This window comes from Lemur catta, chromosome X (assembly GCF_020740605.2).
Source record: "Lemur catta isolate mLemCat1 chromosome X, mLemCat1.pri, whole genome shotgun sequence".
Classification (NCBI taxonomy): Eukaryota; Metazoa; Chordata; class Mammalia; order Primates; family Lemuridae; genus Lemur; species Lemur catta.
Genome location: NC_059155.1, coordinates 20,932,563 through 20,959,451, shown reverse-complemented (window position 1 = coordinate 20,959,451; position 26,889 = coordinate 20,932,563). Strand labels below are relative to the sequence as shown.

The following is a 26,889-nucleotide window of genomic DNA, read 5'->3' as shown; positions in this document are numbered from 1 at the left end:
TTCTCCCCACCAAGATTGTGGGACAACAGAGAAAACTATTTTTTTTCTTTTGTATTCCTACTATAGGGAGCACACAGTAGGCGCTGTGTAAATTCCCGCTGACAGACACTCATTGATTAACTACTTTAGTGGCACAGGTTGGCAGATAGGAATTGAGGCTGCTGACTGGAGCAGATCCAGGGTGGAGTTGTACATTCGGCCTCAGTGATTCAGCAGTTTTTTGTTGTGCAGCCTTTAACCCTGTTCTTTTGGCCCCTTTTGTATTTTGTAATATTTTGCACATTTTTAAATTGATACATGAAGTATAGACTTATTATTAGCTGTTGTGATCAGAACTGTGCAATACAGTGTCTGTATTTGTCAGCAATTGGCTTGCAGTACCGACTTTAAAGCGGTGGACTTGAGAAGTAGTGCTGTACATGACTTACTTTGCAAGTGTTTCATTTTTACTCCGTGTTTGCAGTAAACTACAAAAGCGATGCACGACGCACAGAGCTTTTCAAGCTACCCTCTGAAGAGGCACCTCAGAGAGACTTTTTTTTAAAAAAGTGTAAAATCTATTCCAAACCCAAATCCCTTCCAAAGGACACGGTCTCACTGTCGCACCGCTCAGAGATCCAAGGAAAAGCGTTAGGAGAGGCATAGCTACCAACAATCATCTAAGGGTACCTTTCAGAGATTTAACAGAACTGTGTCCTCGAATCTCGGAGAACCTTCCTAAATCCACTTTCTGGAGTCCCCGCCCCTTTAATTGTAGTGCGTCAAAGGCTCATAGGCGGGGGCGGGGTACGTCGCGCGAGATTCTGCGACGGGATTTTGAAGTTAGGGAACAGCTGCGGCGCAAGCGCACTGGCCTCACAACCTCAGGGCGGCACGAGGGTAGGTAGGCTAGATCCTAGAGGAGGGGGAGCACAGTGTGCTGGTGTCTTTTTTCCCCCTTCTACGCGCACTGCGTGGGTCTGCGGATCCGTGGAGGTGCGGAGCGCGGGACGTGGCTCGGCCTGCCTGGCGCGCGTGTGAGTGCAGCGGGAGCCCTCCTGCTCCTCCGTCAGTTGGAGTGCAGTGCGTGTGCGCCCCGGCGTTGGGACGTGAGATCGTGCTCCCCTTCTCCTTTTAACGGTCACCCCCCACGCACACACTCCTGTCCCCCGACAGTTCGCCTTCGCGCCTCGGCGCGCCCCTCCTCACCGGCCCCTCCCACCGACCCCCGTTCCCGCTGGCTCGCTCGCTCCCTCGCTGGTGGGCAGTAGTGGGTTTCGTCCCTGGGGTCCCTGCTTGGGGGCGGAGAAGATGGCTGGAGGACGTCTGCTGTTGGGGGGCGACTTCCTGTCGCAGCCGCCACTGCCCCCCCTCCCGCCGCCGCCGCTGCCGCCCCTCCCGCCGCCCCCGCCCGAGCCAGTACTGGAGCAGTGGCGCTATAGCCACGAAAGTGACTGGCAGTGGGCTCTGCGACGCAGCTTCATCTGTCGGCACCTGCACAGCTACCCCGGGGCTGCCCTGGACCAGCTCCTCGCGCTCTCTGCCGCCTGGACCAACCACGTCTTCCTGGGCTGCAGGTGAGGAAAGTGTGGGGGTCGGGTTAGAGACGGTGAGATAAGTGATGGGAGTCAGGTTAGGGATGGCAGTGGAGGGATCAGTGATGGTGGTCGGGATAGGGACGGGGGCGGGTTACGGAGGATGGCTTGGGGGCTGGAGATTTGGAGTTGCTGGAGGGCACCAGAGGGTTCACTATTGGCCTGGGGGTGGTGTGGCCAACCGTGGTGACCAGGGATGACATTAACAGCTAGGAGGGTGCCGAGATCGCGGGAGCGGCCCCTCCAGGACCAGGGATGGAGATAAAGCAGCTCTTGGAGGAAGATTATTGAGAGGTGGTCGTTGTAGTTGATGGTGGTATTGGAGGGCGTGGGAAATGATGAATAGCAGAATCTCAGACCTGCGTAGGGCCTTCCAAGGATGCGGTATCTGCAGAGAATATTCGACAGTTGGGGCTGCAGGAGGAGGGTGCCCCGAAGTTCCGGTCCTGGTCTCCTCCTGACCACTCTCTTCTTCCATCCCTATCAAATCAAACACCCCCGTCTACTTCCAGTCCCCTAGCTGGGTCTTACTGTCTTCTGGGGAGGCGGTACGAGCCGCAGCGTCAGCCTTCCTTGTAGATTTGCGCATAATGTGTCTGGATTCAAACAAAGAAATGGATATATCTACTATAAAAATGGATTGCCCTCTTTTTATCTTAAATGGGATAAGATGGGTTAACATTTGGCCTCTGGGTGAGGTTTTTTTGGGGGAGTGGGTGTTTGTGTTTGTTTTTTCCCCCTTTCCTAGAACCTGGTGAGGTTCTGAACAGGCCTCTTTGAAAGCTCTTTGCATTCAATGGAGACTGCAGTATGGTGCCAACGCAGTTTTTTTTTTTTTTTTTGAACAGGCTACTTGGACCTCTGTCTTTCAGAACCCCCAAATCAGCCTTGTTTTGGTAGACCAGGGACACACACACACACACACACACACACTCCTGCCTCACAGTCAATATTTAATTAGGAAGGATGAGAAATCCTGGAAAATGATCAGATCAAATTCAGCCAATTCAGTTCCAGGAATGACTGTTACAGATGCAGAAAAATAGGATTGTTCATTCCTACCCTTAATTGTTGAACATCACATCCAGTGTGATATACTTTGCTTTGCTCTTATCACAGAAGTTTATTATTTTCTATCTTCTCTAGGTTAGTGTAATTTCTATCTCCAGAGATAATGATTATTTCATGGGAGGAACTGATTACAACTGGGGGAACCTTAGTTATTAATCAAATCAGATAAATCTAATTGACCTTTGCCTAACAATGTTGGTCTTGAGTTGAAAAGGTACCTTTATCCTATAATAACTCTCCTTAATAGCACAGAAGAGCTTGGGGAATCTGAATACTAAAAAAGTAAATAAAATCTTAAATGGGGGAGAAGAATAACCATTCTTTGTGTTAATAATAAATCTTACCTTCCCACTAGAATGTATGCTCCCTTGGGGAATGGGCTTTTGCTTTCTGGTTCAAACCTTCATCCTCAGTACCTAGAAGATCGTCTGCTGCATAATAGCTGCTCAGGAAATATGTGTGGAGTGAATGGATGTATACAGCTTTATAATGTATACCATGTTTTAAATATTTATGATCTCATTTACTGCAACAACCTTGGGGATTAGGTGGTGTCTCATTTTTACATCTAAATCAGTGCAGGCCAAGAAGTTAAGTAACTTGTCCAAGGTCCCACAGTTGAGGCTAGGACCCAGGTCTTCTGATGTCCAGTCTGATGCTCTTTCCACTGAGACACAGCTACCATATTTGGGAAGATTGAACCCCAGAAGTGAAAGCAAGTAACTGACATAAGCCACATCGTCATATCTCAGGATTTCATTCTAAGAACAGCAGTCTTGTACATAAACAGAGCATTAAAAATACAGTTGGTGTTAAAAACTCAAGCATCCCAGGGTGTTTTCTGTATGTGCATGCATATGCTTCTGTGTATATTATGTATACTATAGTCATCATGTTACATCATAGCTAAGTCAGTTCATTCAGTACGAGAGTTGCCATAATATTATCAAATAGCTTAACTGAATGTTAATGTTTGCATTATATCTGATAACTTAAAAGAGAAAAGGAAGGGCCTGTAAAGAATCTTGGGAGCTAGGGACCAAGTGCAGTCTTCTGCTTTAGGTAGGCTTTAGGTTAGCTCTTGTCTTCAGGTGTGTAAAACCTGTATTCCAGTACATGTTGATGTTGCCAGAGCTCTTGTTTTCTGTGACAGAATACACTTCTCTCAATTGAACTGCAGAATACATGGTGAAATGGCTCTTTCTAAACTTAAATTGAAATTGCTAATTTGTTGCTTGGGTTGTGAACAGTAGTAGAAAGGAAACTCTGCACTTTTTTCCCTCTGGCAGGACTTTCTGCGTTCCATTTTACTTTTACTTGGGGCTGGAATAAACTCCAAGGTCAAAGATATTTTTGAAAATTCCTCGATCATAAGATGAAGCCAGGAGGAACTCAAATGTGCAGGGAAGCAGGGCATATTTCATTTCTTTTGGTGGTAGTGGTGGTTTCCCTAGTACAAGTTTGAATATCTTCTTGTCTCCGTGGTTCTTAAACTTAAGTACACATCAAAATTTCCTGTTAGGCTTGTAAAAACGAAAATTGCTGGGTCTCACTTTCAGGGTTTCTGATTCAGTAGGTCTGAGGTAGGGCCCCAGAACTTACATTTACAAGTTCCCAGGTGATGCTGATGTTGCTGATCCAGGGATCAGCACTCTGAGAACTGCTGCTTTATAGGATAAAATAAAGCAATGTTTTCCAGTCTGCTTTTCATGCATTTTCCCCCTTCCTTGTCCAGGCATCCAGGAAGCCCAAATAGCTGGAATTATTTCTCTTCATTTTTTTCATTTATCTGTTTCACAAATGTAAACAACTTATTGATGACATTTTCTGCAAGCAATTTCTAAGATAAGCCTTGTGGCTAATGAAAAATTAGGTCAGTTTTCTAATCAACTACATCTGTAGAACTTAAATAATTGCTCATGTGAATGCCTAAAGACCTGCAATTTTCACTTGACACTTGTAGATTTTTTTAAATATATATATACATATATATATATCTGTATTTAATAAGGCAGAATGATTAACTGAAACATTCAATTTTCCAACCATTCTTGATCAGTAAGATGAGAAGCAGAATCCTGGCCTATTCATCTTTGATGACACATTAATTAATAGAGAAAATATATCTTAAAATGAAACCAGCTTTGCTCCCTTGATTATTTCTCTCTTCCTGATAGGAGACTGGTGTTTGGAGGGTAGATGCCAGTTGGACTCATGTTGGGAAACTAACTCTGCACATAGTAGGGAGATTGCATAAGTCAGCTAATGAAATGGGAGTGGGAGCTTTTGAAAGATTTATCACTGATCTGGTTGTATTTTATTCACTTAAGACATTAGGAGTCTTATGAATTGTTTTGAATAAGCAATTTTATACTTGGAAACCCTAATCTTTGCTTAATTTTCAAATCCCAGCTTTTTTATTTGGGCATAGTAGAACACTTTAATATATTTTTTTAAAATTTTCATAAGTATTACTGAATATTTGTTAAATTTCAGGTGTCATTGTATATTATAATGATTTATGTTCTTCTTGTAGGTATGCGCACACATGCACCTCTCTTGTGTCTAAGAATGTAAGATTCATGAAGACAAATGTTTTTGTCTCTTAGAAATCATCTTTTTATATGCTTGACATGGGGAATAGCATCCTTGTTTCCAAAAGCTTGGTACATTATAAGCTACCTTTGAAAACCATAAGACCTATTGGGGTGCTTCGTTTTTCTTTTTTAAGCATTTACAACCAAATGGGTAAGATAACAGACTTAAATATATAGTAATAATATGCATGCATCTTAAAATCACTATATCAGACTTGCCTTATGATATCTTACATCTTATTCCATATAAGATGTACAGCCATTAGAACCCATGTGGTAATGACGTGGAGAAAAAGCTTATGGTATAGTAAGAACCAACAACCCCACCAAATTGCAAATGAACATAGATCATCTGCTAGTGATTTTTTTTTGGGGGGAGGCATATGGGAAAACATAGAAAAGGAATAAAAAATAAACCTCAACAAATTAGTAAAGTTATCAGTGGTTGGATTGTAGGTGCTTTTCTTGGATTTTCTAAAATTTCTGGTGTTGAAGGTGTTACTTTTAAGTACGTTATAAAAAATACACTGTGGAAAACTGTACAATGAAAGCATTACTTAGTTAGCTTATTTCAAATTTGTGGAACCATTTTCTTTATCCTTGAATAGCTACTCTGGATAATTTTAGAAATAGGGATGAAATCCTAGTGACCTTGTTAAAAACTTTAGATTAATATTTGCATTGTTCAAATAGTCAAGTGTTAGGTACTACATGGTCTTTTTCATTATTGTTCAAGCCCATTGGGCTTCTTCAGTATTATGGCTTTCTGATAAAGGACAGAGAATATGACTGAGGTGGCAGCCTACACAAAGATTTATTTTTATAACCTATGAGTGATGTTGAATTTTGTGGCAGATGTAATGGGAATGGAACAGTCAGTAGGTATAATAATTACTAATGCTGGAAGAAACCTGAGAGTAGAGTGAATGTGAATGGAGTGAGCCCCAAATGCATCATTCATGCACACCGTAAGACATACATGCCATTTGCAGTTGTACACCATACTTGGAGATCAGGCTCTAATTGAAGGCCTGGAGAATTTTGACCGGAATTCAAGGTGAGTGGCTCAGTTGTAGTACCCGTTTTGGTAGCAGCAGCAGTTACCAGTAGGAAGTGCAGGTTACATCTGAGCTAGCTTCCAGTAATGTGTCAGGGAGGGCCACCAACCATATCTTGACTTCTGCTTTGCAAAGGAAGATGTCTGATAGGTCTGGAACCTATTGTGCTGAAAATGAAATCTGTTACCTTCCTTCAAGTTCAGAAACTATTCATTCAGTTGTAAGAAATGTGATAGTTTAAAGATGTGATAGTTACTCATTTTCAGAACTTTCTTTCCAAATGCTACCAGGAGTCTCTTCTTTTGGTCATAGGTAGGGAAAGGCTCTGAAGGTAGGAAGGGTGAGCAGGTACCCATGATAACAAAAACATCATTTGAGCCTGTGTTTTTATTTCTCTGCAGAAAAATGCTATTCTGTCAAACAGCCAATCTATTTCATAAGGAGCCTTTTTTTAATTTTATATTTAAAAATTTTTATTATGTAAAATTTCAAACACAAAAGTAGAGGAGTTTAATGAACTCCCATGGACCCATCATTCAGCAGTTGTCAACAGTCTGTCTCACTACCCTTCTTTTTTTTTTTTTTTGAGGCAGAGTCCCCCTCTGTCACCCTGGCTAGAGTGCCGTGGCGTCAGCCTAGCTCACAGCAACTTCAAACTCCTGGGCTCAAGCGATCCTCCTGCTTCAGCCTCCTGAGTAGCTGGGACTACAGGCATGCGCCACCATGCCCGGCTAATTTTTTCTATGTATATTTTTAGTTGTCCAGCTAATTTTTATTTCTATTTTTAGTAGAGACGGGGTCTCGCTCAGGCTGGTCTCCAACTCCTGACCTTGAGCGATCCACCCACCTAGGCCTCCCAGAGGGCTAGGATTACAGGCGTGAGCCACCGCGCCCAGCCTTAGATAAGGATTTTTAAAAATACTCACAATAGCATTATTTTATACTCAACAAAATTAATGATTTCTTAAAATCCAATGCCTACTCCATGTTCACTTTCCTCCATTTGTCGTGGTGTCTTTTTGCAGTTGGTTTGATTCATGATCCAAACAAGGTCCATACAGTGTATTTGGTTGATCTGTCTGTCTCCTTTAACCTATTACCCTTCCCCCCCTCTCCTTTTATTTCCATACTACAATATTTGTTAGTTAAAGAAATTGGGTTGTCACATAGTGTTCCCTCATTCTGCATTTGGCTGAATATATTCTTGTGGTGGTGTTTAACATGTGTCTGGGAGTTAGGGACATGCTTAGGTTCAGGTTCAATTATTTGGAGGGCAATAATACTTCATAGTTAGTGCTGTGTATGTCCTGTTGTATCACATCAGGGGGTACAAGTTTGGTTATCCCACTTTTAGTGATATTAAGATGATAAATTCCCCCATCAACATTTTTAAATTGAAATTTTTATTGATATGTTTGTAGATTCACAGGCAGTTGTAAGAAATAATACAAAGAGATGCCCAGTTTTCCCCGATGGTAGCATTTTGCAAAATTATTGTATAATATCACAACTTGGACAATGACATTGTTACAATCCACTGATCTTACTCAGATTCCCCCCACTCCATTTTACCAATATGTGTGTATGTGTGTGTGTGTGTGTGTGTGTGTGTGTCTTTAGTTCTATCCAGTTTATCACATATGTAGCTTTGTGTGTCCACCACAGAAGAGCTGTTGGACAATTCCAATACCACTGGGACTCCTCATGTTGTCCTTTTATAACCATATCTAGCTCCCTCCCACTCATACAACAATATTGCATGAATTAGTACTTTTATTCTTTTTTGTTGCTGAGTAGTGTTCCTTGGTGTGTATGTATCAGAGCTTAACGATTCACCTGTTGAAGAACATCTGGGCTGATTGCAATTTGGGGCTGTTACAAATAAAGCTGCTATGAACATTCATGTACAAGTTTTTATGTGAATATAAGTTTTCATTTATCTAGAATAAATGTCCAGGAGCATAATTGCTGGATCAACTGGCAATTGATGTTTAATTTCAAAAGAAACTGCTAAACTGTTTTACCACAGTGACTATACCATTTTCCATTCCTACCAGCAATATCTGAGTGATCCAGTTTCTCTTCTTTTTTTGCCGGCCTTTGGCATTGTTGCTATTTTTAATTTTGACTATTCTGATAGGTGTATAGTAATATTTCATTGTGGGTTTCAATTGCATTTCCCTGGTGGCTAATGATGTTGAACATCTTTTCATGTGCTTATTTGCAATCTGTCCTCTTTAATGAAATGTTCTTTTCATGTCCTTTGCTCATTTTTTAATTTGATTTTTTTAAACTGTTGAGTTCTGAGGTCTTCATGCCAGACAGATACTGGTCCTTTGTTGCAAAGGATATTCAAGTTGGCTCATTTTGCCAGTAGGGATACGTGGTTTGCAAATATTTTCTCCTAGTCTTTAGCTTGTTTTTTTGTCCTTTTTACAGGGTTTTTCAAGAGCAAAAGTTTTTAATTTTGATGAGGTCCATTTTGTCACCATGTCTTTTTATAGATCATGCTTTTGGTGTCAAGTCTAAGAACTGTTTTCCTAGCCCTAGATCCTGCAGATTTTCTCCTATGTTTTTTATAAAAGTTTTATAGTTTTACATTTAGGTCCATGATGCATTTTGAGTTAGTTTTTGTAAGGCTTAGGTTGTGGGGTTTTTGTTTTGTTTTGTTGCCTGTGGATGCCAATTTGTTCCCCCACCATTTGTGGAAAAGGCTATCCTTCCTCCATTGAATCGCTTTGGCATCTTTGTCAACAATCAATTGAGAATATTTGTGTGGGTCTAGTTCTGGGTTCTCCTCCATCAACTTTTCACCTGATAGGTTTAGCAGCCATTGATCATTTTTAATTTTACTATGGATTGCAAAATGGTTGTAGTTTATCATTCCTTCATTTATTAGCTGGAATGCATCTGTAAAAGAGATTTTCCTCATCAATTCTTTGCTCTGAAATACAGTTTGCAGGAAAACACAGGATAAATGCTTGCCTTCTTCCTTTCATATTTACCTGTTTGCAGAATAATGACTTGATTCCCTCCATCCTCCAAAGGTAACCAATGAGTTTGTAAGTATCATTATGAACCAATGGATTTTCAACATATTTTATGTGTTTTAATCCTTTGCAGTTATTGTTCTTATTGATACTCAAGTTGACTCACTTTCCCAATAGGAATCTATTCATATTGACTCCTGAGTCCATTTGACACAAACCCTGTGGTCTTTGACAATTTCCTTATTTCCAGGCACAAGAAAATCTCCCAGCTTCATCTTAGACATTTCCTGCTCCAGGCTTGGAATCAGCCATTTCTCTAAGGACTGATTCCTTTTCGTGAGAAATGATAGAGACCACAATCTGGATGTTAACAACCCAGCAGCTCTTAACACTGTTAGTACTTTTATAAATATAATTACTTACATACAATTTGCATATATGAAAGGGAAAAATAAATGATGAATTTATACGATATTTTCAATTCAAATTAAAGATAAGATCTTTGCTAAAATTTCTTGATTTTTATATTTGTATGTCTTCTGAAAAGTCTTAATTCCTAATTAGCAACATAATTACTCATTTGACAGGTAAGTATTTTAGGGCTGATTCTTTGGTTTTATAGCCACGTACACTGTTGATAAAGCCCTGTGGGAGCAATTATAAGACTGGCTCATTTAGAAGCTTTTTAAAAAAAAAACTATATCCTTTCCTGTTTTAACTGTAGATTATATTAATTTAAATAGGTACAGCCCACACGTGATGGAAAAAATTCTCCAAATGGCTGAAGGTATTGATATTGGGGAGATGCCTTCATATGATCTGATGCTGTCCAAACCTTTCAGAGGTCAAAAACGCCACCTCTCAGCATGTGATGGTGAGTATACTTGTTTCTGGAAGGTGGGATTTGAAGAAACCACATGGCTTTTTTTTTTAATGGTATGAATGTGGTATATGATTTTTAATAGCGTTGGTAATGTTGGTTCTTAGACAAAGGTAAAAGTTTAGTTTTTAGTTATGTACGATTTTTTTTGAAGATGCTAAATAGAACTGAAAACTAAGAATACTGAAGTGATGTTGTTACACAATTTTTGAAGTCTATGCCATGGAACCTCCCTCTAAATAGAATCTTCTACTGTGATCATTTGAGCATCTAAGTAACTAAATCCTCTTGGATAGGTCCAGGATGGACCAGCTTTCTACTGAGCGGTGTAACAGGGAGGAAGCTCTAGCGTCTGGTATAGCCTCAACAGAGTTCTTCCATAGCTTTAATTTGGTATCCCCCATAAATCATTAGTTTCCAGCTGTTGTTTGTTCTAGAAATTTTGAAGTTGAAAACCTTTGGAATCTTTTGATAATTCTTTTTCTTTGATTTTTAGTCGCAACTACGTAAAGCACCATCACAGAGTCAATCAGCTCTGATACAAGAGAGAAGGCTTTGTAACTGCCTCTAGTCATCATCTCTGTTGCATTAGAGCCATTTGTTCCATTTGCAATCCTCAAGTGAGCTTTTCAGCGCAGGTGGTATGAGATTGTACTGGAACAACCTTCCAGTCCACTACACCTTTCAGTCCAGGTGAAGAGTACACTTCACCTGTGCTTTAGCTCATTTGATGCAAAAGCATCTACCAGTCATGTGTGGTGGTGACCTGCATACTTGATTCAATGTTATATTTTCCATCAGGAGTCTTCCTTTACACATGGAAGGACAGGGAGCATCCCTCCTTATGCTGGAACCTTACGTTGATATTTGAGTCCCTTTACCCAAATGACCTGAAATTTTCGTAATGGGAAGTATCTTGTACCAACAATGCAGCTTGCAAATGATATGGTTGGTACTATGTTCCTGCTTGGTTCTTTTGAAATATTCCCATTTTAATGAATTGTAAATTTCACTCATTCTATAGGTCAAAATCCTCCTAAAAAGCAAGCCGGTTCCAAATTCCATGCGAGACCTCGTTTTGAGCCTGTACATTTTGTAGCTAGTAGTTCAAAAGATGAAAGACAGGAAGATCTTTATGGCCCTCAAACAAAAGAGATAAATGAACAAACACATTTTGCCAGCATGCCAAGAGACATCTACCAAGATTATACTCAAGACTCTTTCAGTACACAAGATGGGAATTCTCAGTACTGTGATTCATCAGGATTTATTTTCACAAAAGACCAGCCTGTTACAACCAACATGTATTTTGACAGTGGGAACCCTGCCCCAAGCAGCACATCACAGCAGGCAAACTCTCAGTCACCTCCCGAGCCTCCACCATCACAGACATTTCCTGAGTCAGTGGTAGCTGAGAAGCAGTATTTTATTGAAAAATTAACAGCGACTATCTGGAAGAACCTTTCTAATCCAGAGATGACTTCTGGATCTGATAAAATTAATTATACATATATGTTAACTCGGTGTATTCAGGCATGTAAGACAAATCCTGAGTATATATACGCTCCTTTAAAAGAAATCCCTCCTGCTGACATTCCCAAAAATAAAAAACTTCTAACAGATGGTTACGCTTGTGAAGTTAGATGCCAGAATATCTACTTAACTACAGGTTATGCTGGCAGCAAGAATGGGTCCAGGGATCGAGCTACTGAGCTAGCTGTAAAACTCTTGCAGAAACGTATCGAAGTTAGAGTTATCCGGAGAAAATTCAAGCATACGTTTGGAGAGGACCTTGTGGTGTGTCAGATTGGCATGCCTCCATATGAATTTCCTCCAGCTCTCAAACCACCAGAAGACCTGGTGGTACTGGGTAAAGATGCTTCTGGACAGCCAATTTTTAATGCTTCCGCCAAACACTGGACCAATTTTGTCATTACAGAAAATGCAAACGATGCGATTGGTATCCTTAACAATTCTGCCTCATTCAACAAAATGTCAGTTGAATACAAATACGAGATGATGCCAAATCGCACATGGCGTTGTCGAGTGTTTTTGCAAGATCACTGCTTAGCTGAAGGTTATGGAACCAAGAAAACAAGTAAACATGCAGCTGCCGACGAGGCTTTGAAAATTCTTCAGAAAACACAACCCACTTACCCATCTGTCAAAAGTTCTCAGTGCCATACAGGCTCTTCACCCAGAGGATCTGGAAAGAAGAAAGATATAAAGGATCTTGTAGTTTACGAGAATTCTTCAAATCCTGTGTGCACACTGAATGACACAGCTCAGTTTAACCGAATGACAGTTGAATATGTCTATGAAAGGATGACAGGCCTCCGCTGGAAATGCAAGGTGATTCTAGAGAGTGAAGTAATTGCAGAAGCAGTTGGGGTGAAGAAAACCGTCAAATATGAAGCTGCTGGGGAAGCTGTGAAAACCCTCAAAAAGACCCAGCCAACTGTCATCAACAACTTGAAGAAAGGGACTATTGAAGATGTGATTTCAAGAAATGAAATTCAGGGCCGCTCGGCAGAGGAGGCTTACAAACAACAAATCAGAGAAGACAACATAGGAAATCAGCTGCTGAGAAAGATGGGTTGGACTGGTGGTGGGTTAGGGAAATCTGGCGAGGGCATACGGGAGCCTATCTCAGTCAAAGAGCAGCATAAGCGTGAAGGGCTTGGTCTGGATGTGGAGAGGGTAAATAAAATTGCCAAGAGAGATATTGAACAGATCATCAGAAACTATGCCCGCTCTGAGAGCCACACAGATTTGACTTTCTCTAGAGAGCTGACTAATGATGAACGGAAGCAGATACATCAGATTGCCCAGAAGTATGGTCTTAAGAGTAAGTCTCATGGGGTGGGCCATGATAGGTACCTGGTGGTAGGCAGAAAAAGACGGAAGGAAGACCTACTAGATCAGCTCAAACAGGAAGGCCAAGTGGGGCATTATGAGCTTGTCATGCCTCAAGCAAATTGAGATCTTACTAATTTATTTTGTAAATGCCTAATGAGACAGATTTATAAATTAAATGCTATATGTTCTGGTTGCAGAGTATATTCATTCTTAAGATGTCTCACCTTGTTCATTTCATATAGCACTTTATTAGATATTGGAAGCTGAAGAATTCTGTCCACTTGTATTAGCTTAATCCAGCAGATTATATTGTGCAGTTACTGTTTGTGTCTTTGATATTGCTGTGTCCTCAGATTTTAGTAGTTTGTACAAGCAAGAACACATAGCCAAATGGGATTTCACCCCAAGGAAGAAATTCTCATTTTAAAGGGCATAGCACAGCAATCTGCAACAATATGTAAAGTTGATATTGACTGCAGTAAAACTCTAGTCTTAATTCCAGACTTAACTGAAAATGTCAGATCATTTTGTATTATCTATTTTCATCTTTGTGTGAAGCCAGTTATAGAATGTTTAACAGTAAAATGTGCTGTACATGTAAATGTCCTTATCAACTAAATGATGTAAAACTTTCTTAAAGTAATTTTAGTGTTCATTTATTTATAACTTCTACCATGTGGTTTTTAGAATATTGGAAGTGATTTACTGTATCTTGTGATATCTGAGTTTTAACAAATTCTAGTCTTCATGCTGAGAGAGCACTACTTGAGAGAGCAGTTGAAAAGTTTCAAAAACTTTTGATTCAATCTGAAGAAAGGAAGCTTGAACTGTTTGTTCTTGGTGCCTTGCAGAGAGACTCACAGCAACTCTCCACTATAGCTTTCACATGGTTTGGATGTGCAGCACATCCAAAGCAACCACAGCTGTGGTAGACCTTGGTAAAAGACTGAAGATACATTGGTGCTTTGATGAAATGGTCAGTTGGCTGGTCCCTCTCTCAAAAAGCTTGTTAAGCCTGAAAAGCCAACTTTGTAACATATTTAAAAACTGCTATTTTCGCTTATTTCTGGAATGTAAAAAAAAATGTATAAAAAAAATTAGTGTATGCTTCCAGAATAAAAAGGAGCCAAAGTTGATCAAAATGGTGGTGTGCTTATTTCTGGGCAGCAGCCTAGTAGCGACACTTTGGGTCTTTGGAAAAGGGAAGTGGTGTTTGCACAAAATATTTCAATACCAGAGCACATGGGGATAAACACAATAATTTTACAGAGAATAACAGATAGGCATCACTCACCCATCATGGTTTTTTTTTTCCTATGGACCAACATGCTGTCTTTAGCCAAATCTTTGGCTGTTCATTTTTATGTGATTTTGTTTTTATATGTCAGATAAATCAAGTATAACCTCACCTATAACAGCACAGATGAATATTAATATTGATGGTTAAAAACACCTACAATGAGATGATGTCCAGGACAATTAGGTTACAGTGTCTTAAAACATTTAGCACCATACTTGACATGTAATTGGCCCATAATAAATAGTAATTGCCTTTCCCCTATTTTTTTCTATTTCACAATTAAGAAGCTGTCCACCATAGTTAAATGAATATTTAAAAAATATTCCTCTACACCTGGATCTCTGTACCTTGTAGTCACCTACAGTGACTAACAGTGTGTGATACTTGCTTTCCATTAACCATCTTTATACAGTGTGGTGTAGCCTTTTCTAATGTTGGTAGGAAGAGAAATGAGGTGTGCATTTTATTTTGGCACTTAATATTTTAACAATGGCAAAGGGAACTAAGTAAAAATCTTTATAGATTTTATGGGACTACAATTTCTTATTACCTGCAAGGTTCATGCCAACCTTGAGAAGCTATGGTTCATTTAGTGAGTTAGAAAAACCTGTCTTCAATTCTCTGAGTAAGAGTGGCTTTGGGGATTGAGGGATGTGAAAACTTGACTCATTTCTGTCTACGTTTCTTTATTCCCCTCACCCAGTGATTTTTTTTTTTTTTTTGGAGGGAAAAAGTAGGAAAATGTGACATAAAAATCTGGTTTATTTAGGTGAATTCAACAGAATATTAAGGTAGTTACAGTAAGGAAGCTCCCAAAATATTGGGCCAAGTATATACAAATTTGGTTCCTGGATTTAAGGGGCCAGATTCCCTAATCTCTTAGATCAGCTTTGGTACTGATGCAGAATTAGAGTGAAATCACTTAACTCTGCTTGATGATGAAATAATCATGAGAAATGGAGTTGGCAAGAATGACCTGATGACAACCTTGCTGTTGTTCCATTTTGTCCCGAGTTGATTCCTATATTTTCCCTTTCTTTGAAATAGCAATCATTTTAAACCCAGTAACCTTGCTATAAAACCTGCCCAGGTACGTGAGCAATTTCAAGTTTTATTTGGATTAAATGTTATACTGAGGAACTAACTCTGTTTTCAATTTTATATATAGCATTGAGTCTCACAGATCTACTTCTTGGATTTTTTCCCTCCTCTTTGATTACAAAATAAATGGAAATATCATGCATTCTGTTGGGTTTCTTTTTTTTAGTATCATACAATGCATTCTCTTTGCTATGAGTAACCCCTGAAGCTGGAGATGGGTCATAAATAAAGACCTCTAATTACAACTTTGATTCTTCATCATATCTCCTTCCCCACATCAGCAGGTGCAGAATTGAAAACTCAAGTTCAAATGTGACTGCCATTTGGAAAGGGACCTTGCAAATCTGTTTTAGTTAACTTTGTTATAATTATTACATGCAGGCAGCTTGTGATGTTTGTTAAAAATTGTGAAGGGGAGAAAAGGCAATTAGCATTAAACGTTCAAATGAATGGTTTGTGGTGCCTTTGACTATGGATATGATGTTTTGGGAGTTTGGCTCGTTGGTTCTGTTGTAAGGTTTTAAAAGGATTAGCCCATGAAAGAGATTGGGAATAGTGTGTCTCAGAAGGTGTACAAAAGAAAAAGTTATTAAATCTGTCCATTCCTAGTCTCACCTTAAATTTTGGAGGGTATAATTAATAGTGGCAATATTTAAGATGCCCAGCCACGGCAGGATGAAAAAATTAAGACTAATCCAACAAGTAAAAGTCCAATTTAATGTTCTACTTTGAGACAGAAATGGACTTGAAGGAAAATATTAAGCGCATTTAAGGACGTTGCTGCTAGGTGAAACAATCCAATTAATGTGGTAATTAGTGTAGATCCAACTCCCCCAAATTGAGGCCTAAATACCATATCTTGAAGGATGAGTGGGGTACATGCATCATAAGGACATAATTTCATTTAGCAAACACCCCACCTCACCCAAACAAGTACTAAGAGGTGATAATTTTTACAAAGTTATTGTCCTTGTCTCTTTAGAGATGGGTTGCTCCTCAAAAGAAAGCAGAGTTTTGTTTAAACAAGATGATTGGGGATACCTGTACTCCCAAACTTCACGTAGGATTCAAAACATCACTTTATAACAGTTTGGTGCTGTTTGTTTTTAAGCTAGGACTTTTAAAGACGTGGAATGTCAAGATCAAGTTAGAGCTTGGTCTCTGAGGTTGCTGGTGAATACCCAGGTTTGTTTTTCTCCCCCCCTCTTGTCACAATTTCATTCCCTTGACTTACCATAATGTATACTGAAGTAGCTTTCTTTAATATTGTTGAAATGTTAAAAAAGCATTACCACTTAGGACTGAAAAGAAAAAAGGTTCTCTCCAACAGTATCTACTGTCTTCTCTTTTCTACTCCCAGGATGAGTATTTTTTGTTTATCATAATGTTCAAGGGGGAAATAAGTAGGTATCAGATCCCAAAAAAACTTTAAAGTTTATACTGAACTAAAATATAATTATACTTTGACTATGAAATTTTAAGGTTATTTTTATTTACAAGTTTTGAAAAATGTACATTTTTTACATGGGTTACTTGTGCAAAGTTAGAGTTGGAAGAGTGATAAATGCATAAACGGTGACAATAGAACATTAGACATTTACAAGCCTTGTCCGACACTACTACTTAAAGGTATTGTATATTTAAAAGTATAAATATCCAAAGAAAGATTGCAGACATTGGCTTTAAGGTTCTCATAATGCTGAAAGGGAAGAAGAAACTAAAGCATGCAGCAGTAACTCAGGATTTGAGTGGAAAATAGTTTGTCACAGATATGCTCCCTTCCTTGAATTAATCAGAATTAAAAAAAAAAAAGATTGGGGATTGTTAAGTTTGTTCATCTAGGGCAGCACTGCTCCTTTAAAAAGATTAAAGGATTTCCAACTTTCTCTAGCTCAAAAACTGATGATTATTTCCATTTCTCTGCTCCCACACCTTTTTAAAGAAAGCAAAAACCCAGAACATGAGTATTAACACAGCATGGGTGTGTCCAGTCAGTGTCTCCCAAGGAGACAATGTGTCAGTTACAATTTCTGTACTCCTTTGGCTTTCTCTTTTCTTCTTCCTACCAGTAAATACCATCCGGTAATTTATATTGCTTAAATCTTAGCATCATAAGATTTTTAGCCTCCATTCCACTTTCAAAATTGATGTTTACATGGATTTGTTTCTCTGTTTTGTACAGGCCATATTCCAAACACATTCACTCCTAAATCCAACACAAGTGAAGGACCAACCAGGATGAAACGCTTCAGCAATCTTTTTGTTAAAAATAACATCCTGGTCATCAAGCTATGCATAAGCACCATTTGTATAACATCATTTTAAAAGCTTAGTGTAAAGCACAGTAACAAAACTGCCCAAAGACTGTAGATGAGATACAACAGAAAAGGAAGTAAGCATTAGTAATTTTTGCAAGTAACCCAGGTACAGTACATTTGATTTCATAGAGGGTGTTTTCTGATGTTCAAGGAGAAGGTAGAAGGGGCAGGAAAAGCTTGGCAAGGGAAAATGGAAACAGAACAACAGCTATTTTGCTTTTAATAAAGTCAATGTAATGACACTGAAGAATAGGAAGGTGACAAACACATCAATGTATATTTTTCTGACAGGCAGCCTCTTTTGCTGCACCCAGGGTCAACAATCGCGCCAGCTCTGTTCTACTATTGCAGAAACACGCTTTTCATATTCCCGCTTGTTCTCCTGGTACAGCTGAGCAGCCTGGCTGTTTGCTGGACTATTGGGATTGGGTTCATCCAATAGAGACTAGAGAGACAATTTGTAAAATGTCAGTTCCTTAATGCAAAAAAATATAGGTTCAGAACAAACAACTATCTTATAAGGTAATGACATTCAATTGAATTGTCCTACGTAACAACTATATTTGTTGTCTTTAGCATACAAACTTAGTTATATTAATGTGCTAGTAGCTAGGCAAATATATATATATATTTATATGTTTTCTGGTGACTTGGGTCTTAATGGTATACATTTTATCTATAAAACCAATAAGCTTTGGCCCCAAATTAAAAAGTCTATTATGACCTTCAAAAACAATTCAATTGCTAATATAAACATATTAAAAGTCATAGCCACATTAAAGAAAAATTCACCTGTATGGATGTTAAAATGGAAGACACATCATAAGTTGGACTCCAACGATTCTGAAGTATGTCCAGACATATACTACCATCTGCATAGACTAACAGCATAGAAGTAGGTATGTTAAACATAACAAGACTGCTAAGGTTTTAACATTATAGTCAAAACAAAATTTGTCAAGAATACTTTTTAAGTTTAAAGATTCCTAGGCTGCTTCCCAGTTAACTGCCTAAAAAGATGAGTCATAATCATCACTAGTGAAATAATCAGGAAGATCAGAGAATGCCAAATGTGATCCATATAAAACTGGAAGATACTTAGGGCTCATTCTTCTGAAAAGGCTGCCCTATTATCTGGGAAATCACACACATTTTCTAACTGGGTCTCTAGCTATCCATAGACCTGTGGGAAATTCATCCCACCAAATTTGTAAACTATATCTCCTATCTGAAATAACAAAAGATAGTTCAGCGTTCACAAGGTTTCATTTTGGCATAAAGATAAAAATATCTGATACCCTGAAAAATATTTCATTGACCTGAATAAAAGGTAAGCTGTTCTAGGCTTACTACTATTAAAAAAAAATAGCAAAATGGTAAGTTGGAATCACCTGTGGTGCTTTTCTAATATACTGTATGCCCAGCCTTCAACAACAGAATAATATTCAGTAGGTCTGGAATGGAGCCAGGGCATCTGTATTTATTAACTGTTCCATGGTAATTCTGGTATGCATCCAGAGTTGAAAACTACTGTTTTAAATGGTAGTGAAAACAATTACAACAAAATACCACCCCAATCTGACCCAGCATTAAAAGAAAACCTCAAGAGTATCTTTATTTTTGTTTAATGAGTAAATGACAAAGATCATCAAAATCAGGAGGCTCTTAGACTCCAAACAAAGGGAAAGTACCTTCACTGCTTAGTTCTAGGGCTATAGATCGAGATGGCAATAGACCACCATGTTTTCAGGAAGCAGCAAGCTGCCTAAACAAGTACTCAGGCACTACAGACAAGACAACAGAAATGTGGAATACTCCATAATAAACACTGTAATAATTTAAAATATTGTACTAAAAGTGATACTTGCCATTTGGATGAAACATCTTAGAAATAAATCTAACTGTAGGTGGTTTATTCGGATATTCTTCAGTGAATTCTATTGTAAGCTTAAATGTTCCTGTAGTTAGAAAAGAAAGGTTTAAGAAAATGTATTTATCACTTTGTTCAGTAGTACTTTGTTTTTAATGCTACGTGGGTTTTTTCAAGTATTAAATAATGCAAAGATATAGGGTAGGGAGGAAAGAGACAAAGATAAGAAACATCTTTCTAGGAATTGCTCTAAGAACTACTCAAAGGTGATTCATTTTTTTTTTTTTGCCATTATTGTCCCCTAAACTTAAAGACAGCCATTATAAACTCAAAATTACTGTCTGCAGGATAACTTTAGCCACTGTACATTTTGAAAACATCCTTAAAATAAAATGATAAGAAACTCAGCCCAAAATTTGGCATTCTTCCCTTAGAAGACCGAAAGACCTCAAAGGCCTATTTTAGTCAGCTATCATCTTAAACTCCCCAGTGATTTTTAAATGGACTAGAAGAAATGAAAGCACAAAGGTTCAAAAACCAATGCTAGAAATACAAATCCATAATCAAGTTATTTTTAAAACAGAAGAGAATAAGTATAAAAGTGTTAACTGGTTCCTTTTCATGTAATAGCAACTCTATAATGAAAAGTTAATTGAACTTAAGCCAGCAAAAACTTCATAGTGCCTCTCAAAAACCCTTAAGTATGACTCATAAAGTACTTCACTATAAAATCAACTCAGTTATTCACACTTATGGAGAGAACTGATGGCAGAAATAAGTTTAAAATCACATTTGGTTGCATTCATGTCTCCAGCAAATTCATCTTTCTAAGGATGTTTGTTTACACTACTATTGAAATGAAATTATTTTTCTTGAGTATGTGTCAACCTAAGGTAGCAGGAGGCCCTAAAACATACCAGATTATAGACTAATTTATAAGGCATAGACAAAGTGGATCTTGCTCAAGAATTGTAGGATGTTGTGATTTAGGGAGATTCAAAATGTTATTTTATATTGTGTTTGTTAAATAAATTGAAGAAACAACTGGGCAATGTTTTTTCCTGACTGAAATCTCTTTAAGTAAACTTAAAGGAATCAGTTACTATCTGGGATAAGGTGATATATGTTCCACTCCATTTAATAACTTATTCTAATATAATAGACCATAGTTCTGATAGAGTATAATTATTACTAGTTCCTTCAGAGTTAGCAATTTATTTCCTTTTTGTTCCCACTAATAAGTTTATCACTGCTTAAGAAAAAAAAAGAGAGTATTACAATCATTCTACTGCTAGATCTCTGACATAACGATACCAAAATGTTTGTTTCCTACTAGCAAGCTCATAGGAAACAATTTGCTAACAAAGTTGCACTTGATATGAATGTGTCACAAAGTTTCAGATTAATTTAAAATGCAGGCCGGATGCCGTGGGTCACGCCTGTAATCCGACCACTCTGGGAGGCTGAGGCGGGTGGATTGTTTGAGCTCAGGAGTTCGAGACCAGCCTGAGCAAGAGCGAGACCCCGTCTCTACTAAAAATAGAAAGAAATTATCTGGCCAACTAAAAATATATATATAGAAAAAATTAGCCAGGCATGGTGGTGCATGCCTGTAGTCCCAGCTACTGGGGAGGCTGAGGCAGTAGGATCGCTTAAGCCCAGGAGTTTGAGGTTGCTGTGAGCTAGGCTGACGCCACGGCACTCACTCTAGCCCGGGCAACAAAGACTCTGTCTCAAAAAAAAAAAAATTATATAAAATGCAATATACAGACACGTTATGTTCCTCAGACCATTATCACTCCCTAAAGTACTTTCTTTTAAAAGCCATATACTATGTATTATAACTAAGTAAGGAAAGTTAAATCTTCTGGAACAGACAGACATACTACAGTTCCATCAGAACATACTCCACCTTTATCACCACCTAGTCATAAATCTTCCTCTTTTTGAGGAAGAAAGTATAGTTCTTCCTTTTCAGTATTATTGACATTATAATATGCAAGAAAAAGTGGGAATGTGTTAGAGAGTTCAAAACTTTGAGCTTCCTTATGTATCCCAAGTGTAAATACACTCGGATCAATGTTGAAATCTGATTAAATTATAGGTAAGAAATTTATCATCAAGGCATTGCTCTAAAACTGGGCCAATTTAATAGCACACGGAGATCTCAGCTATCTTAAAACCATCATTAAATATGATCTCTAAAGGTTGTAAAGCAATACATAGGGAAGGCATAAGCAAAACAGCAGAGCATAGTGTGGGTAAGAGCACAAGCTTTGCAGTCAGGTCTGGGCTCAACTCCTCGTTTTGCTACTTGCTATCTGTGAAACCTTGGGGAAGGTGCTCAACTTCACTAAAACCTCAAGTTCCTCATCTGTAAAATGAGATTAAAATAGTACCCACCACACAGCAGCACTGTTGTGAGATTTAAATGAGGGAAATATTCATAGTGTCACAAAGTAAGTGTGCCATAAATATGAGCAATTATTTTAGCTATAGTAAGTCTAAAGTTTCACATCTCTAGACACAGCTAAAGAACGCAAAAACCAAAACTCCAAACTTCACTATTGGTAAGAAATACACAATTAATTCAGATATTAAATGATATTTTCCTTACAGCCTACATCAAATACAGTTAAATGCAAGTTGAGTACCTATGTTGGTGGTTTACAAATTCCTTGACTTGAGCTTTCTGCCTAATGCTCGCCCAGAAGTTACCTAGCTACCAAAGAAGTTAATCAAAAGTCTTTTAAAATAGCTCATTTAATATCTTGAGAGGTGAAGCAACCTGTTTATGTCTACTTGAGTATAAATTAAGACTTACATAAATCTTATTCAAGGTACACATTAAAAAGAGGATAATTTTTACTTTTAGCTACATTACACAATCAGAACCTCTTTAGTACAACCAACCCTCAATGTAATTTCTGAGATCTAAAACAAATGTTAAGGAAATTAAAAATCTTAGAATTAGCATTATGCAATTTGAGACTAGAGCTTACCCTCTGAATATTTAGAAGGCTAAGCTATAAAATAACTGAAAATTTAAACCTCACCATTTTTGTACACAATGTGTACTGATTTTGTTCATCTTCCTGAGGTGGCCAAAACATTTTAAGGAAAGTATCAATTAATCCATCTATACACAGAGACCAGGGAAATTATGTAAGTGTGTTAAATGGCCGGTGTATGGCAATAAGGAGTGATATGGTTGAACTAGATAGAGAGTGTATGTTCTGCCTATACGCATTCACAAATTCAAGACCAACTTGGGCAACATAGTGAGACCCTATCTCTTTAAAAAAAATAATAACTTTTTTTTACTCTCAGCTCAATCACTTTATCGGTATCTATTTTATTATAAATTCATGTCATTTTATACCATGTTCTGAAGCTTTTTAAATTAATAATTCTTTTTTTTATTTCAGCATATTATGGGGGTACAACAGTTTAGGTTACGTATATTGCCCTTGTCCCCCACCCCCGAGTCAGAGTTTCAAGCGTGTCCATTCCCCAGACAGTGAATCTGATTTTTACCCAAAACTCTTCAGCATAATCTATCTTTACCTTAAGAACACCCTTAGTGGACTTTAGGAGATTCTTTTTTTTTTTTCAGACAGAGTCTCCCTCTGTTGCCTGGGCTAGAGTGCCGTGGCAATAGCCTAGCTCACAGCAACCTCAAACTCCTGGGCTCAAGCAATCCTTCTGCCTCAGCCTCCCAAGTAGCTGGGACTAGAGGCGTGTGCCACCATGCCCAGCTAATTTTTTCTATATATTTTTAGTTGTCCGGCCAAGTTCTTTCTATTTTTAGTAGAGACAGGGTCTCACTCTTGCTCAGGCTGGTCTCAAACTCCTGACCTCGAGTGATCCTCCCACCTCGGCCTCCCAGAGTGTTAGAATTATAGGCTTGAGCCACTGCACCCAGCCTAGGACATTCATTTTTAAAAAGAAAACATTTACAACCAAATTCTAAAGGACACATCTATCATGAAAAGGACATACTAGTACCTTACTATTACCATTAATTTTTAGATAACATGATGAAGAATATTATATTCCATACCTTTGTATTCAGCATATATACCAATATATTTTAATGAGGAAGTATTTCCTCCCAGTGTTTTGGTAGTATAAGCCCTTGAGAACATACTCCTCTTGCTTCAAGTGTGTGAAATGAAATCAAAATACCCTTAAGAGTTCCTTTCCTTAAGATTTCATCTCTTTAGCTAGGGCCTGGCTGTCCCAGAAACTTCCACCACAAATGGTTTACAAGGAAGAATCAAAAGTAGTTTGGGGGCTCTCAATTTATATAATACATTGGAAACAGCAAAATCAACCGTAAATCAGTCTTTTCCCTAACTGGAAGTTCTCCAAATATAAATAAGGGGGTCAACAGTATTTTTTGTAGCCACAGTATTCTAGACATCTGAGGAAGCATCATCCATGGGTAGCAGACTGTTCAACAGAACGAATCACAAAAGGGTACTGTCATTTAGCCTGAGTAATTCAGTAATGCCTAGAGGGAGATACACACCATCAAAAGCAGAGCCAGTAATGTTAAAGGGGACAGTCCAGATAAATAATGGATTCCATAAGTACCTTTTCAATTCATACCACTTAAAACATGAGAAGCACCCTTGAAATATTTAAGTAGCCAATCGCTAGCAAAGTGATGTACTATTAATAAAGCTGTGCCCAGCATGAAGCAGCTGGAGTAAAATGAGGGAAAAAGAAGCCAATGAAAACAAAGCCTACTAGAGCTAAAGCAAATACACAGTTAATCTGCACATAAAGCTTAGGTATAAAAAACTAGCACCAATCTAGCAGAGGAAAATTAAGTCTAGCTAGCCCTTGCTACGGATCAGTTCAAATGATTAACTGCACCAAGGTAGCATGTTCTCAGAATCACTCTCTCCTGCTGCCATTTCTTTTTATTGTAGCCCTGAAGAGCAATGACATTTACCTGGGGGTGAAGGTAGAAAGGAAGCTAAAATATTCAGGTAACTGTCCAGTTTCCTAGGGAAATCTGAGTATTTGAGACAAATTATAGACTTATTTGATAGTGACTTACCTCACAACATTTTGGGGACTGGTAGCATCAAAAAGGATTCCGACTAGGCAACATAGTATGTATTAAGTAGTTTGCAGAAATGTTTTTGTTCCCACCTTCAAACTGAGGGGAGGGGGTGTGTGTGTGTGTATAAAATTCTATGTGACTGAGGGAAGATATGACATTGAGAAAAAAATAACAGAAAGGTCCTTTTCTTTTTTTAAATACTTCAAATATTAAAGAATTTCATGAGTTGAAATACTTTTAATCATCTTCAAAATGTATTAAACTTTCAAAAAACAATTAACTAAACACACACACACATATACACAAAACTGAGTGCATGTAAAACTATCAATGACAATTTCCTGGTTGTGATATGGTAGTATAGTCATTCAAGATATTACCAAGTGGGTGGGGGGGGGACTGGGTGAAGGGTATACAAGTTTGTCTGTATTATTTCTTACAATTGCACATGAATGTATAATTATCTAAAAACAGTTTTTAAAAAGCAATTAATACGTGTTTTTAAAAGTTAATCCTAAATCAATTAAAAATGATGTACCTATTGGTACATGTAGTGCCTTCAAGTAAGTTGGACACTGGTCAAAAGGGTACATTAAGGCTAACCTCAATTCTGAAGCTGCTCTGAGATTACTGGTCACAAAGTCTTGATGAAAGCACACACTGTAAATTCATTTAAAAATAAGGAATTCATTATACTCCAATGAAACATTTAAGACCATGTGAGGCTAACAGGCATTCAATATCAGATTGTAGAATGTCAGATAGCTGTGTGCAAGGGATTCTTGCATCCATTCGACATCCAACAAATACACATTAAGCACCTGCTGTTTCTGCCCTTGTAGTAGAATTCTGAACCAGATGGTTTCTGGGGGTCTCTGCTGACTGTCAGCAACTGGTTGGGTTTATACTAACTCAGTTCCTGACTGGGGTGGCTGAATTTAGCAGAATCACAGCCCAAACCTCAAAAATCCTTAACACAAGTGCTGTGATTGCTCCTTTTAAAAAGTGCCTGCCTTACCCAAATTTTTTTTTAAAAAGGGGAAAGCAAAAAAAAAAAAAAAAAAAAAAGAGGTGTGGTTCTAGACAAGTGGACAATATCCAGAACAACCCGCCACACACTGGATTACACTCATGCCTTTGGTAGGCAGAAGCTACAGGCATTAGCAGGTTCCTAAGTAGGAGACACTTCCAGGATAACTGGGAACCCCTTGCCCAGATGATCAGGCTCCTTAAAGGTGTTAAAGAAACTCTTACCGTCCTCAAACGGGGTCCCTTCAGGCCTGCAACACAGAGGAAAATAGTCAGTTCCCGCTTCAGGGGCTCCCTTCTCCCGAGTTCATTTTAGGAGACGGCTAGTCCAAGCTCTGCCATCTCCATCTCAGGTCAACCACTGTTGCCGAGATCGGAAAGCCACTACCAATAGATGTTTCAGACTCAGAAACACAGTGCAGGCCGCCGCGCCTAACCGCCACCACTCCCCGCCCCGCCCCCTAGCACCCCAAACGGTTCCCCTGGCAGCGGGAACTGAGCTAATCGAGGCACAGGCTCCGGGGAGGCGCCTAGGCCCAGCCAGACCCAAACATGTTCCCTTTCACCCTCTGCCTTCGCGAGTGGCCCGGCCAGGAGGGGACACTGAGCCGCCTCACGGCCCCCGTCTCTCGCCACCGCCCGGAACGCAGACTCACCCAAAAATGACCGCGTTCCAAACCAGTATGTTGTTCTCTGACGGAGCCCCGCTGACTCCAGCCGGAGGATCCTCCTGCAACCTTCAGGGAGACAGAGAGGGGGTTCCCCGCCGTCCGGTACTCGCGTCCGCTCCCGGCTGCGCCCACCCCACCCTACCCGGGCAGCCTCGGGACCCGCCCTGTGCCCCGGCCGGCAGCCCCCGGCCTCAGCGGTCCCCATCGTTTTACCTCTTGAAGTCCCGCATGAGGCGCCGCCGAGCCGGGGTGGACATATCTCTAGCGGGGTCAGGGGTGGGGCATACACCGGGGCCTCGGGTTCCTGAGGCGGGTGAGGAGGCCGAAGAGGCTGAAGGAGCCGAAGAAGCTGAGGAGGAAGCACCCAGAGGAACGGCACTGCCTCTCCGAAGTCGAGGGTCGCTCTGGCGCCGGCTAAGCACCACCCCTGAGTAGACGGGGGCTGAACCAACCTGAAAGGAAAGGGGGGGGGTGGAACGCGAACGCCGGACAGG

At 39.2% G+C, this 26,889-nt stretch overlaps 2 protein-coding genes across 3 annotated transcripts; one reads left to right on the top strand and one right to left on the bottom strand.

The window, feature by feature from the left end:
• Positions 1-834: 834 nt before the first annotated feature.
• NKRF (NFKB repressing factor) lies at positions 835-14,165 on the top strand. 2 transcript variants are annotated; one of them, XM_045538735.1, is made up of 3 exons: positions 835-1,556; positions 10,034-10,164; positions 11,195-14,165. In XM_045538735.1, exons 1-3 carry the CDS (start codon positions 1,291-1,293, stop codon positions 13,150-13,152), a joined length of 2,355 nt encoding a protein of 784 aa, XP_045394691.1. In that variant the 5' UTR covers positions 835-1,290; the 3' UTR covers positions 13,153-14,165. The 2 variants fall into 2 exon arrangements, with proteins under 2 accessions (XP_045394691.1, XP_045394692.1); XM_045538736.1 differs by lacking the exon at positions 835-1,556 and adding an exon at positions 9,404-9,683.
• A 2,735-nt stretch (positions 14,166-16,900) lies between these two features.
• Positions 16,901-26,889, bottom strand: UBE2A (ubiquitin conjugating enzyme E2 A). The gene is made up of 6 exons (XM_045538734.1): positions 26,609-26,889; positions 26,381-26,461; positions 25,950-25,975; positions 19,617-19,706; positions 18,541-18,629; positions 16,901-18,193 (listed from the first exon to the last, which is right to left on the bottom strand). Exons 1-6 carry the CDS (start codon positions 26,650-26,652, stop codon positions 18,065-18,067), a joined length of 459 nt encoding a protein of 152 aa, XP_045394690.1. The 5' UTR covers positions 26,653-26,889; the 3' UTR covers positions 16,901-18,064.